Here is a 15,217-nt window from a genome sequence, read left to right on the forward strand (position 1 = left end):
GATGAGTTTAAATACTTGTGATCATTGGTACAGAGTAATGGGGATTGTGGAAGAAAGGTGAAAAAGAGAGTGCAAGCAGGGTGGAGAAGAGTGTCAGGAGTGATTTGTGACAGATGGGTACTAGCAAGACAGTAATGAAACCAGCTATATTATATGGGTTGGAGACTATGGCATTGACAAAATGACAGGAGACAGAGCTGGCGGTGGCTGTTAAGATGTTAAAATTTGCACTGGGCGTGACATTGATGGACAGGATTAGAAATAAGTACATTAGAGCATCAGCTCAGGTAGGACAGTTCGTAGACAAAGCCAGGGAAGTGAGATTGCATTGGTTTGGACATGTGCAGAGGAGAGATGCTGGGTATATTGGGGGAAGGATGCTAGGGATGGCGCTGCCAGGCAAGAGGAAATGAGGAAGGCCTAAGAGGATGTTTTTGGATTTGGTGAGAGAGAACATGCAGGTGATGGGTATAACAAAGAAAGATGCAGAGGACAGGAAGATATCTGCTGTGGCAACCCCTAACGGGAGCAGCCGAAAGAAGATGAAGGGGGATATGTAGCAGTGGCACTGTGCTTTGCTACCTCAAAGCTCTAAGAGGCTGGATTTGAACAAGAAACAATGAACTGAATAGTATTTACAAAATAAACAAAATCCCAAAATATGACTAACCTCTATTGCCCATCCACACACATATGAATAATGCAAAAAATATTATAGTACAAATATAATTAATTATTGAGTCTTGCCATATTTGGTTACCAACTAGGTGGAGTTTGTATGCTTGTGAAGTTAGAAGAAATTTATTGCTGTGTGCTTTTTTCTCTTGCATCCCAAAAATGTGCATTCACTGAGCAAATTATTAAGACCATTAAGATACTTTCCTTCTTAACGTTCTCAAAACAACCTCAGTTCTTCATGGCATGAATTGCACAAGCTGTTGGAAATATTCCTTTGATATTCTGTTCCATGTTGCCATGAATGCATCATGCAATTTCTGCAGATTTGTCAGCTGCACATTCATGCAAATCTCCTGTTCTAGAATATTCCAAAGGTGTTCTATTGGATTCAGATTCAGTGGCTGTGAAGATACTTTAGAACACTGAACTCTTTGTCTTGTTCATGAAACCAGTTCGAAATGACTTTTGCTTTGTGACATGGTGCATTACCATTCTGAAAGTAGCCATTAGAAGATGGGTAAATTGTGGCTGTGACAGGATACAAACGATCAGCAGCTACTGTATACTCAAAGCCATGGCATTCAAGTAAAACTGATTGGTACTAGCAGGCCCAAAGTGTGCCAAGAAGAAAGGAGTAGAACCCAACATGGTCTTCTGCTGTTGTAGCCCACCTGCCTCAAGGCTTGACATTTTGTGTATTCTGAGATGCTTTTTGTACACCACAGTTGTACAGAGTGGTTATCTGAGTTACCATTGCCTTTTTGTCAACTCAGACCAGTCTGGCCATTCTCCGCTGACCTCTTTCATCCGAAAGGCATTTGCATCCGCAGAACTGTCAATCACTGGGTGTTTATTTTTTTCACACCATTGCAAGTAAATTCTAGAGACTGTTGTGCATGAAAATCAAAGGAGATCATCAGTTATATAAATACTCACACCAAACAATTTGGTGCCAGCAATCATGCCATGATCAAAATCTCAAAGGTTTATCCCCATTCTGGTGTTTGATGTGAACATTATCTGAATCTCCTAATCTGTATCTACATGATTTTGTGCTTGGTGCTGCTTCCACACGATTGGCCAATTAGATCATTGCATGGATAAGGATAAGGACAGGTAAGTGTACAGGTGTGCATAATAATTTACAAAGAAACAAAGAGACAAACAAACATATAACAATCAGACTAACATTAAGACAGCCAGTGTGATAACACATGCCCAGAAACAGCAGAAGATGCAGGAGATTCTGTAAATGGCCCAATATATCAGAAACTTGTTATGTACTAAATGCAACATCTTGACAGCAAATTAAAAAATTTAAAATAAAATAACTTGATTCATAATTTGAACATTGTGTTCTCCCTTTTATTCCCTCTCCTGTGTAATTTGCAATCATTTATTAACCAGCTACTGGCAAAGTCAAGTAAAAGTGTAAGACTACCAGAGATACAACTGTACAGGAGTCCTTTTGTTCCTATTATTTTCTTACAGAATAATACTGCAAACCAGGGCTGTACTTCACATACCAATAAAATGAAAAATCCTGAAGCGTAAAGCCCACTCGAGAAATACAAGCAGGGTCCAGTCACCAAAAGCCACATAATTACACCAGTTTCTCACTTCTCTCTCCTTATGTTGGTGTTTTGTTTAGTTGGGGGAGGAGGCCCTGTGGCAGTCCATAACTGGTTATGATTGGGGCCATAAAATGTCATTTTATGCATATGGTGAACAGGTTATCTTGGATTAGATTATCATTAGATAACATCTCTGTTATCTAAGTTAATGCTCAGGCTTATTATCATATGTACTGTATATAGTACACAGTGTGCATAGCACAATGAAATTCTTACTTGCATGTCTCATCAGAACTAGCAACACTGGACTTTAAGCTCACAATTGTTAGATCAAACAGATTGACCTTAAACAAGTCACTTAATCTGCCTGCACTGCATGTGTAAATATGTGTGCTTCTTAAATGCGTTGTTACGGTGTTCATTACAGAAAGGTCCAATATAAACTCAGGTTGTTACTATGTGTGTTTGTGTTAATAGACCATCTACATGTCTTATGAATGTCTTAAAATGTGTTCACTTAGAAAAAAGGCAGAAAATGTTGACAGAAAAGAAATGGCAGTGGTAGACACGGTATTTCTTTTCACGTCACTTAGCAGGCAATCTTTACTACATTTTCAACCTTGCACACCACCATATTTCTCATCAGTCATTGAAGCAGCACATAACTCATACATCATTGTACTGTTTACTACCTAAGGAATTACAGAAGCTGCTCAGGGAAGAGTAGTGGATGCATGGTCACCCCATATGGAGGACTTAATCACGTACATTATCCACAAAGCCACTCTGCAACTTTAATTTTATTTCTTTTCAAATCCTCTTTCCTTTCTAATTCTCTTGTGACACCAGTGACCTCTCAGTGTCATGATAACACTTCTAGATTTAGGAGAGACCCAGCACCCATGCTGGGCCCATTGACCACTCCTGCAAGGAGAATTTATTATATGTGTGGATAAGTTTTCACGTGGTCTTATTTGTTTTTACATACAGTGGAATCACTACAAACCCAAAATAAACATTACTAACATACTTGAAAAGGCCACTAAAAACTATGTCCATGCTGCAGAATCCCAACACTAAACTGCATGTATGTTTCATAAACTTTTAACTCTATTATATACAGTAACAATAAACAGAGGATGACTGCCCCTTTATGTTGCCACGTGATGAAGGTACTATGAAAAATATATTGTTTGTTTGAAAATAGCTGCTCAGAGCTTCACCAGCTGCTACCTTGATACAAATGGCATATAAAAAAGCCACCAGAAGAAACAAGCTATCTAAGGCTTGGCATCCAAGGACCTCTCTTGGCAACCTATTAAATTTAATCAAAGCATACAGAAAAAGTAGCAACAGGCTCCTGGGAAATTCATAAAAATTCTTTTTTCGCAATGGTCATTAAAAGTATATTTCAAAACTAGAATTAACAGCACCACCAACACACACTCTCTGCTTTCACTTCCCTTCTTAACCCTCTTCCGCCTCCTCCCCCAACCTTCTTGTCTGCTGATGACTTTTCCACCCTTTTTCAGGGTACGGTGGCCATCCATCAGCACTCACTTTTCACCCATACTTCCACCCATTATGCCTCCTTCCAAGCAAAACCCAACATTTTCACCACTGTCTGCCACTGATGTTTCCAACCTTCTCTCCAATAATAATAATAATAATAATAATACATTTTATTTATTTGTAGGCATCTTTCTAAACACTTAAGAACACCGAACAATAGAAAAAACACAGATTATAAACAAAACTAAAATACAAAAATTAAAATCAGACAGAGCAATTGTAATCAAAGAGAGAAAGCAGTCTTAAACAAATGAGTTTTAAATTTAGATTTGAAAAGTGATTCAATATTTCTAAGCTCAGATGGTAGTGAGTTCCATTCAGTTGCTCTGCTCCCCATAGTGGTAAGACGGATGAAGGGGACAGTCAAGTGGATGGAGGAAGAGGATCTAAGGGTATGGGAGGGAATTACAACATGGAGGAGGTCAGACAGATATGGAGTGGCGAGGTTGTGGAGAGCCTTAAAAGTTAACAGAAGAATTTTGAATTGAATGCGGAACTTAACTGGAAGCCAATGAAGCTGCTGCAAAACGGGAGTGATATGGTGAATAGAGGGGGTTCTAGTAACGATGTGGGCAGCTGAATTCTGGACCAGTTGAAGCTTATAAAGAGATTTGCGAGAAAGACCAAAGAAAAGGGACTTGCAATAATCCAGACGAGAAGTGACCAGGTTGTGAACAAGGATAGCATAAGTGTGGGGAGTGAGGGAGGGGCGAATATTATTAATGTTACGCAAGTGGAAATATGCAGACCGGGAGATGTTATTGATGTGGGACTGAAAGGATAAAGTCCTGTCAAGGATGATACCCAGACTCTTAACCTGTGGGGAAGGGGAAACAGAGGAATTATCAATAACAAATGAAAAATGATCAGTTTTGGATAATATTGAACCTTAGCTTTGTCACTATTTTATTTAAGAAAATTTGAAGAAAACCAGGATTTGATTTCTGCTATGCAATCAATACGTGAGGAGGGTGGAAAAGAAACAGTAGGTTTGCAAATGAAATAGAGCTGGGTGCCATCAGAGTAACAGTGGAAGGTAATGTTATATTTACGAAAGATATTACCAATGGGAAGGAGGTAAATAATGAAAAGGAGGGGCCCCAGGACAGAGCCCACCTGGGCAGTGGGTTGGGATGTGAAAGTTTTAAGCTGAACAAATGAAGTGCAGCCTGAGAGGTAGGATCTGAACCAATCTAGTGGAGTGTGGGTAATGCCAATCGAAGATAATCTATTGAGAAGAGTAGTGTGACAAATAGTGTCAAAGGCTGCACTCTGATCAAGGAGGATGAGAAAAGTAATTAAACTAGAATCAGCTGCCATAAGGAGGTCATTAGTAATTTTTATAAGTGCCGTTTCTGTACTGTGGAGGGGACGAAAACCAGACTGGAACTGTTCATACAGGTTATTTTGAGATAAATGAGAATGAAGTTGAATAGCCACTATTTTTTCAAGAATTTTGGAAATGAAGGGTAGATTAGAAATAGGATGAAATTTACCCCAATAACCCCACTACCTGTTCACTTGATCCTATTCCCTCACATATCCATCAGGCCATCTCCCCTCACTCAATCCTGCAATTACACTCATCATTAACACCTCACTCAGCTCAGGAACATTCCCTAACACCTTCAAACACACTGTGATAACCCCACTTCTCAAAAAAACAACACTCAGTCCATCCCAATTTAACAATTACAGGCCTGTCTCTCTCCTCTTCTTTCTTTCCAAAACATTTGAACATGCCATTTCTAAATGGATCTCTTCCTTCCTTGTACATACCAACCAGTCAAGCTTCAAGAGGAACCACTTGACTGAGACAGCTCTACCGACTGTGGTCAACCAGCTATGCTGTGATAGAGCTGACAAACATATCATCAGTCCTGATTCTGCTTCATCTCGCTTATGCCTTTATTTGACACAGTTAACTATTAAATCCTTCCTGCCACCCTCTGTGGCCTTGACATCACTGGGACTACTTAGATAGATAGATAGATAGATAGATAGATAGATAGATAGATAGATAGATAGATAGATAGATAGATAGATAGATAGATAGATAGATAGATAGATAGATAGATAGATAGATAGATAGAGATACTTTATTAATCCCAATGGGAAATTTCAGATGGTTTGAGTCCTACATCTCTGGCAGATCCTACAGTGTGTCCTGGCGAGGGAAGTTGTCAAAGGCACAACAGTCATGCACTAATGCACCCCGAGGATTAGTGCTGGGTCCTCAACTCTTCTGTATGCCACTTCGCTAGGCTCCATCATCCAATCCCATGGGTTCTCTTATCAGTGCTATGCCAATGATACACATCTGTACCTGTCATTCCCCCCTGAGGACAATATGGTATCAGCTAGAGTCTCTGTATGTCTTTCTGATATCTCAACCTGGCAAAAACTGAGCTTCTTGCAATCCCGGCCAGCCAGTCTGTTCACCTCCCCATCTCTGTGCAGCTTGGCTCATGGTTGCCAACACCCACCAGGTCAGTTTGCAACCTTGAGGTGGTACATGATGAGCAGCTATCTTTTTCTTACCACATTTTTACTGTTACTCATTCATACCGGTTTGCACTATACAACAGCCGCAAGATCAGAGCTTATCTGACAAGAGTATGCAGCCCAACTTCTGGTCCAGGCTTTGGTCTTGCCTGGACTACCGCAACTTGCTTCTGACAGGAATACCCGTATATGCTATCAAGCTGCGGACGATGAACCAGAATGCAGTCTTTTATTTAACCAGCAGAGACAGGCACATGTCACTACTCTCTTGAGGTTGCTACTTTGCATCCCTGTTGTAGCATGCATTAAGTTCAAATCCCTGATGCTTGCCTACAGAACAGTCAGTGGGTCAGCACCTGAGTATATGGAGGCACTAGTGAAGTGTTATGCTCCTTCTCATCCACTTAGGTCTGCCAGGGAACAGCATCTGGTGATGCCACCTCTATATGGCATCGATCTAGACTCTTTTCCTGTTTAGTTCTGAGTTGGTGGAATGGGCTTCCCAACGCCATCCATAGTGCTGGATCCCTCAATGTATTTAAGAAGTGATTGAAGAGAAATCTGTTCTGTGAAAATCTGTTGAATTGATGAAGGTTATAATATATATAAAAAAATACTTTTTAAAAACCACACTTATATTAAGTTAAAAAGTGTACTAAAAAGTAAAAAATAAGTCTCTCATACATCACTCGTAAAATAAAAGTTAGGCGCTATTGCTAAGATTTTAAGAAGTGTTTTTTGAATGTTGATTAATGAAAAGCGCCCACGCTTTTATTTTACGAGTGATGTATGAGAAACTTATTTTTTACTTTTTAGTACACTTCTTAACTTAATATAAGTGTGGTTTTTAAAAAGTATTTTTTATGTTTTACATATATATATATTATTTTCAACTTTTAAGTCATGGGTTTGTTTTAGTATAATTTTGTAATCAATATTTTAACACTTCCTTTAATATTTCTATCTGTTACTAGCGCCATCTATTGGTGAAATCTTTAACTATTCTTCATATGAAAGTTTCATTCCTTAATTAACATGGATTAATTGATCAATTAGTGAAACTGATTATTGATTCATGTATTGTCATCAGAAGGGAGTAAGTGTGCAAAATTTTAAGTCATTTGGACAATAGAAAGTGGGTTAAATATCGATTACAAAATGTGTACCAGACAACAAACAGGTGAAGTTAAAATAAGTGTGGTAATAATAAAAACTATGCTCTGTGATGCTTTATATTCTTGCTTAATTTAATTGCTTTATTGATTGTAATCTAGGATTGTAAAAGTATGAGTTATTATATTCTTTCACTTACGACAGTCAACTTTTGTTACCTGTTCTATTACACTTGCTGAATGAATAGGCCCTAACCTAATGTTACTCAATTGTTTACCTCTTTTGTAAGTCGCTTTGGATAAAGTGTCTGCTAAGCAAATAAATGTAAATGCAAACAAACACGAATGCCATACTGCTTTTTAATTCTCATTTTGTCTACTGTGTTTCATTATTTCTGACTGTAACAATGACTTTTTGTTTTTGAAGCTTTCATTTTGACTTCCTCTTTGATGTTTCCGTTCATGCATGCTTTATTTGGTAAGCCTTTTATTATAATACATGTCATAACAGAGTTCAATTTGCCTACCCACGAGGATTGAGATGGGTGCACAGGCAGACCAGTGGAATAAAGGATGAGAAATTCTGCATACCTCAAAGCAAGCCCTTCTCCAATCATCGAATCACCAAGTTTTCTTCAGTTTAACTCTGGATCATTATGGTTTAGAATGATCCAAGCTCATATAAAACTGTTAATCAAGTCAAGAAATATAATGGATAAAATAAACAAACAAACTATTAAGCAATACTACACACAAAATTATATTTTTATATGTTACTTATTCCATGTAGTTTGTAGCGATGGCTGAGAAAATTCTGACTTCTCATGTTTTCATGCAGAATGGAGAGCAAATATTTTATGATATAATATAACCCAATGGTGACCAATGTTGTATAACAGGAAAAATGTCTATGTAAAAAAGAAAAAAAAACAATCTCACATTACTTTTGTTACATAATCCACATTTTAGTTATTCAGTCAAATACATTTTTGCTAAAATATGGTGAAATGCATACTTCCAGAAAAATCAGCAAACATAATAAATAAAATCTACCTTTCCCCCTCATTCATTGGCTACGACTCTGCCTCTCCTCCTCATTCATTAGTCAAGAATCCTGTCTTCAGTTCAAAAGCACAGTACAGTATTATTGGAATGTTTCTTGTTCATGATGTGTGCGAAGTAACATTCTTGCTAAAATATTGTGAAATATATACAAGAAAAATTCACATACATCATAAATAAGAACATCAGATTAAAAATGTTTTTTGTCTGTTGTATTTTAAGTTTGTCTATTCATTCTTCCATAGTTTTTTCTTTTCTCTTCCACTGTACCTTCTCTCTTTTCTGTTTTCTACCCCTACTTCCCTTGATTATTTTAGCTCAGCTTTCTATATTTTGAATTACATATTCTCTCATATCATTTTAGTTGATTTGCTTTAATCTCTGATCCATTTTCCTTTTTCTAAATATTCTATTGTGAATTGTAAACTTTCAAACCATAATCTGCTATTCTGTTTCAACTGGTACTAATGGAAAAGTTCTCATTAGTTATAAACCCATCAAAAGCTTGACATGTTTTTGTTTGAACTAATTAGTGATCATACTATTATAATTCAATATTATAAAATTTGCATATACACATATACATGTATTTTACTGTTTGTGTTAATATTGTTATTCACTTTAGCGTTTCATTTGCTTTTGGACTATTTCTTCCATTAAGCACAAAATTCACATTATTTCCTTGATGTTTCAATTTACAGTACATTTAGAATGCATCACTTGTATTTACAGACTTGCGCTTTTATGTATTCTTCCCTTTATCATTTCTCCCGCTAGATCATCAATATGTACCATTTTGATTGCCTATTATTTACTCCTGCTTTGTTTTCCTTTTCCCAACTACAATTGGTCCTATGTGAAAGAAGACATTGTTAAAAGATATTGTTTTTTTATTAAATTTATGTATTTTCAATAAACAACTTCAGGTGGCTGGAGGCTATCCCAGGAGCATCAAGCACAAGGTAGGAACTAACTCAGGATGTGGTCCTAGTTCATCACAAGGCACATTCAGTTATACTGATTTGGTTTAGCACCTATAAGAAAACCAACAAAGGGAACATACAAATGTTCCTATTCCACAAAGACAGTTACCAAGTCAGGATTCCAACCCAGTCTACTAAAGCTATGACAACAGGTTTGCTAACCATCAATCCACCATTACTCCACTGTATACTTAAATTCTGCTTATTTTTGTTTCATTAAATAAATGGCCTATTTATTCCTCCATTTTCTCTTTTTCAAATAGAATGGCCTTCTCTTTACAAATTTGGTCTTTATTATTTTTTCTATAGTTAAAGTACTCATTAAATTATTGATATATAATTTAAGGCTGTATATAAATTATAATCTAGATCAGTATGTCAATTTGTAAAGTAAATCGTAAAAAATCTCTGGTTTACGTCCATACATTTTGTGTGATCACAATAAAAGATACTCTCATTAATGCTAAAAGTTTTAGTTTAGGATGATACATCACCTCTTTGTTTTCTTACTTCACAAGGACTTCAAAATACTTGTTTTTCTTCTCTATATGCTTTTGGACCTGGAAAACTACAGAGAATTTTAGAAACCACAGACATTATCCCCCTAAACACCTTCTAAAATAATATTTACTAATTTTCTTTCTTCTTAAAGGTTAATTCTACCGCAGAAAATATTATGCTGGATTGACTATACAATAAATTGTCATTAGTGAAGTAAGATTACCAACTTCCTGTGGGTTACCTAGCCTCTGAAGTCAGTCTACAACAAAATACAAATTGGCAGTGTTATATTAACACAATAAGTTTATTTAAATCCTTAAAATATTAATTTAATGCCACTGGTTTCACTGGGAACTAGAAGAAATATTTCAGGTTTCGTTAAAAAAAAAGTAAAAACGAAAATAAAAGTTTGACAAACAACATAATGACAGATATATATTGGTTACAGCTGCTACACACAGTTTTAGGAAGAACATTGTAAATCCTACACTGATCACATTCTGTGTAAAGTTGTCATATTTTTTCTAAATGCTTGTATTTTTCTTAGGATCCTCTGGTTTTCTTACAACATTACAAAAATGTGCATTATAGTTTATTAAATGGGTCCTATATGTACGAGTGTATCATGTAAATAGACTATGGTTATGGAGGAATAATTCAGACAAAATAAATAAAAGCATAAAATAAATCAAGCTACTGTGAAATGTGAGCATAATTAAATATCTTACAAATATATCATTTGTTGCTTAATTTTTTGTGTATTTAATTATTTCTTCATTTATTTTTTCAGTGACACCACACACAACAGGAAATATGCCCTGAAATGAAAACTGCCAACTTCACTCATCAAAGTTGGGTGGGTGGGTTGTAACGAGTAGTGTTTTTTGATTGGTGAATCATCCACAGAGCAGATGGCCTTCAAGTGCCACATTTACAGCAGACACTTCAGATGCCGAGTCCTAATGATGAATTCTAAGTTTCATGAATTAAAGAGGCCACTTTGCACTTTTTCTTGCACTTGTATCTAATGTGCACTGGCAAAGCTTTGAGCATTCACTTGAGCTACAAATTTCCCAAGTCAAGCAAAGCATTGGCACGATTATCCAGAGAATACAAGTTTTTCACATTTCCCATTCTTCCTAAAATCTAAAGAAATTAATTTTTAAATGTTAAATGCTGTATACCCTTCTAACAAACTATAAAGAGAGATTTAGTTTTAAATGCAATTATGTGAATTTTGTAATGAGACTTAAACAACCGATCATTTGTTTTTCTTTTGCACTTATTTCAACCAGTTCTGATAGTATTTGCATAAATGGATACTAACAAGAAAACAAGCTAGAAGATCTTTTAGTTAATGTTCTCATTATTTTGCGAAAATGTTTTATTCATAAATGTAAGCATCTTAAAATTACCCCTTCTTTCTCAGTTTTTCTAAATGACTTGAATAATTATTGCTCTGCCTTAAAAGTATGTGAAAAAACTACTGAAAGATTAAGTTCACCAATAAAGTAATGACATGTGTTTTAACCGAGTGGTGCAGTGGTAGCCCGGTTACCTTGCAACAAGGATGATGGGGCTCGAGTCCTGGATTCTCCCTGCATGGAGCTTGCAAGCAGTCAAAAATATTTGCATGTGTTTGCTTCGGTTTCCTCCCACAGTCCAAAGACTTGCTGGTTAAGTAGATTGGCGATTCTAAATTGGTCCTAGTTTATTTATGTTTGTGCAAGTGTGTGTGTGTGTGTTTGTGTGTGTGTTCACCCTGACATGGTCTGGCATCCTGTCTAGGGATTGTTCCCGCCTTGTCTCCTATGCTTGCTGGAACAGGCTCCAGCCCTCCTGTAATCCCACCCAAGATTAAGCAGGTTTGAAAGATTTATGGATTTTTAATAGTTTATTTACACCCAATTAATCACATGTGAAAGTGACAGTTTCTTTTTCATAACTCGCTTCAAATTTTGGCACCAAAATAATAAAATACATAAAGAAATAAGCAAACAAACATGACAGATTTAATTATTTATACTCACATTCACGTTGTTATTTATTGTCACTTTTGCAGTCCTTTCATTTGTGTATTTTTTTTTTATTTTGTCCAAAATATTAACCCATATGTGGTAGGGTATAGGTTTAAGCAAGATTTGGAAATTCCTGGCTGGATGGAGTAATGATTTATGGGTTTTACTGGTTTAAAACATTGGGAAAAAATCACTTGCCTAGAACAGGGGTCGCCAACTCCAGTCCTGGAGGACCACCATGGCTGCAGGTTTTCATTCTAACCCTTTTTTTTTTTTAATGAGTGCCCTATTTGTGCTGATTAACTTCTTGTGAATTCATTTTAATTGAGGTGTTTTTTAAGATTTGTTCCACTGAGTTTCTTTTCATCATTCCTCTGAATTACTTCATTTCTTTCCTTAAAATGCACCCGAATAGAAATGAAATGTGAAGTGAGGAAGCCAACAGAAGACCAACTAAGTCAGGGCCTCAAACTCCAACCAATTCAACTCCAACCTGCAGCTTAATTAGGGGCGGTGTCTTGCTGTCAATTAAACCTGTTCTTTAATTCCATGGCTTGTTGCTGCTCTCATTGTGCAATAGCAGACACTTCTGAAATTGTTCATTTCCTCGTTTCTAAGAGTGCTGTTCAAATGTTTTGGGTACCTTAGCAGATTGACATTTCTGAAACCTTCATCTTTCTTTATTTTCAGATATTGTATGATGGACACCAGTTGTTTTGGTTCATTTCGTAGCTCATTATTGTTTGGCTGCTAATTAAGGAAAAAAGAAACAATAATAATAATTCATTACATTTATATAGCGCTTTTCTAAGGAGTCTGAGTCTTCAAGCGCAAGTCAATTAAGAAGTTAATTTGCAGCAAAAACAGGTCACTCATTAAGAAAATGGTTAGAATGAAAATCTGCAGCCACGGTGGTCCTCCAGGACCGGAGCTGGCGACCCCTGGCCTAGAATAATGGATATTTTATTGGAAAGTTTTCTTTAATTTTTTATTTGTTGCTGCCAGTCCATAAACAAGCAGTTGTATTTGAGCTTGGGAATCTTTAATTGAATCCTATTTGTTGTTTACTTCAGGGGTTAGCAACGTCACTCCTGGAGGACCACAGTGGCTGCAGCTTTTTGTTCCAACCATTTGCCTAATTAGAAAACAATCCTTGTCAATAACTAATCTTAATTATAACTCTCCTGGCTTGTTAATGTTTTAATTCTGCCATGTCAGGTCATTCTTATACTATATCACATATTTTTTTCTCTTTCCAAAGATATCATCCAAATAATTTGAAGCCAAAAATTGATGATTAATTCTCATTTCTTCACTTTTTTTCTTCAGTTTCCTTTCACATATTTGATTAAACCAGATAGTTCACAATGAATACCCACAGATTCAAACGTAAAGACGCTAGATATAAAACGGCGGGATCGTTTGTCACTTACAACTTACTGCATATAAAGGAACAATAAAATAAATCCGTGAACGCTGCTGTTTAAGACTATAATAATCTATTAAGAGTGGGAATCTTAACAAACATGACAGCTCACATGAAGCATGTAAACTTTGCTTGAATCATGAATTCTTCATCAGCAATAATTGACTTCTCATTAAGAAATTGGGTCGGAGTAAAAACCTGCGGCCTTCGTGGATAAACGTTGCTCAACCCTGGTGTACATGTTCTTGAAATTAAATGAATGCGGGGATCAGAACCCAACTAAAATAGACTGTGTCATGAAATTTCCAGGGCGTATTCTACAGGTCAGTGGGTGACAGCTGCATGAAATCTGAAGTGGATTCTGACCTTCCAGTTTGGAGTTAATGGGGGATTATTTTGGCACGGGTGACATTAACATCCTAAAATTCTGTTGCAGCTACAGTCGAACAATATTGCCCAACCCTCAATCTAGTAACACGCAAAATATAAACACGCTACAAGCTCTCCTAATAGTAAAGAATCAATCACTAGCACTTACACATTTACCTTATGAAAAAATAACACATCTTCGCTTGGATGAACCACGAGAACACGCGGCAAACTAAGTTTTACTTCCTCGGTGTATTTAGTCGTACACAGGTCTGCAGCGTTATTAAAATCAACTTTAATCTTGTTTCCTACCTTACCTCCAAGGGATGGCTATACATCGGGGATCCTTGTTTCAGTTCCCACGAGTTGTGACCCCCACCCTGGTCTTTTTTTTTTTTTCTTTTTACTCTCCCCGGGCGGGAGGATGTCGGTCAGATAATGAGGCATTACGTCTCGCGCGTGACACACCATACAAAGTTCAGACGGGGGAGGCAGCGGCGGCACACGCGCTGATTTTCTATTTACGCTCGCGCGCAGTGCAGTCGAATGAAGTTGTTGCTGCAGCTGTGGCTCGAGCCTGACCTGTGAACGATTCCCGCGCCACCTGTGCTCGTTCTCGCTCGGCACATTTCACCCTGCGCGCCCCCGTAGCTCGCTTTCTGGCTGTGTTTGTGCACGCTAAGTGTAGCGGTTAGATGGAGATGCTACGGACAAAAAAGAATAAAGTTCGCCGGAGGAGAGAGTTGCTGCTGTTCCAGGTCACTTTCGTTTGCGGCGCACTCGGCTTGGCGTGGAGTATACCGGCTTTGCTCTTCGGCTTGGGTAAGTGAATTCGGGAGTCGGGGTGCTACTAGTGAAGAAAATGAGCCCAAGAATTGTTTGGTGTATGGAAGAGATGACAAACGGAATTGATGGACCGTGTCCTGCTAGACTGCAATAGAGTGATATTAGAATGCCGGGTGGCCCGACGTCTCTGTGTTGCTAAGCGGGTGTGAGAGATAATGAACACGGGTGAGGTTTCTGCTGGGCGGACAGTAACTTGGCTTATAAATGTGCGTTTTATCCCAGCGACCCGCCGCAGAGATGTTGGGGTTGTATTTGCCCAAACCGTACAACATGAAAATTGCCATGACTTTGTTCAGTTTGGTGTTGGGAGGTGCTGTCCGACAAGTGTGAGCATTCCAGACAGTGACCGCTTTGTTGGGCATATTGACCGGGTTTGGCATAGGTGCTGAACAGCCCTGCCAAGACCAAAAAATGTGAAGAAAAGTGTGGAAGGTAAGTTGAGACCACTCTGTATGTTGAGCTTGGGATCACGGATGCTTGTGAGTGTGCAGGCAGACATGTTTGCGTGAAGGCTTTACACTTCTAACCCTGAGGTTTTGGGTTCAAATGCGACTACAGTACTGACAATGTG

General features: G+C 37.6%; 1 protein-coding gene across 2 annotated transcripts in view; it reads left to right on the forward strand.

Moving 5' to 3' along the window:
• The first annotated feature begins 14,222 nt into the window (after positions 1-14,222).
• Positions 14,223-15,217, forward strand: part of slc24a4b (solute carrier family 24 member 4b) — a 65,888-nt gene continuing 64,893 nt past the window's right edge. The window contains exon 1 of one of the 2 annotated variants that reach the window (XM_028821694.2): positions 14,223-14,622. In XM_028821694.2, the coding sequence (XP_028677527.1) occupies positions 14,496-14,622 (127 nt within the window). In that variant the 5' untranslated portion in view covers positions 14,223-14,495. The remainder of the gene's footprint in view (positions 14,623-15,217) is intronic. The other variant, XM_028821695.2, reaches the window with a different exon arrangement.

Source organism: Erpetoichthys calabaricus, chromosome 16 (genome assembly GCF_900747795.2).
Source record: "Erpetoichthys calabaricus chromosome 16, fErpCal1.3, whole genome shotgun sequence".
Taxonomy (NCBI): domain Eukaryota; kingdom Metazoa; phylum Chordata; class Cladistia; order Polypteriformes; family Polypteridae; genus Erpetoichthys; species Erpetoichthys calabaricus.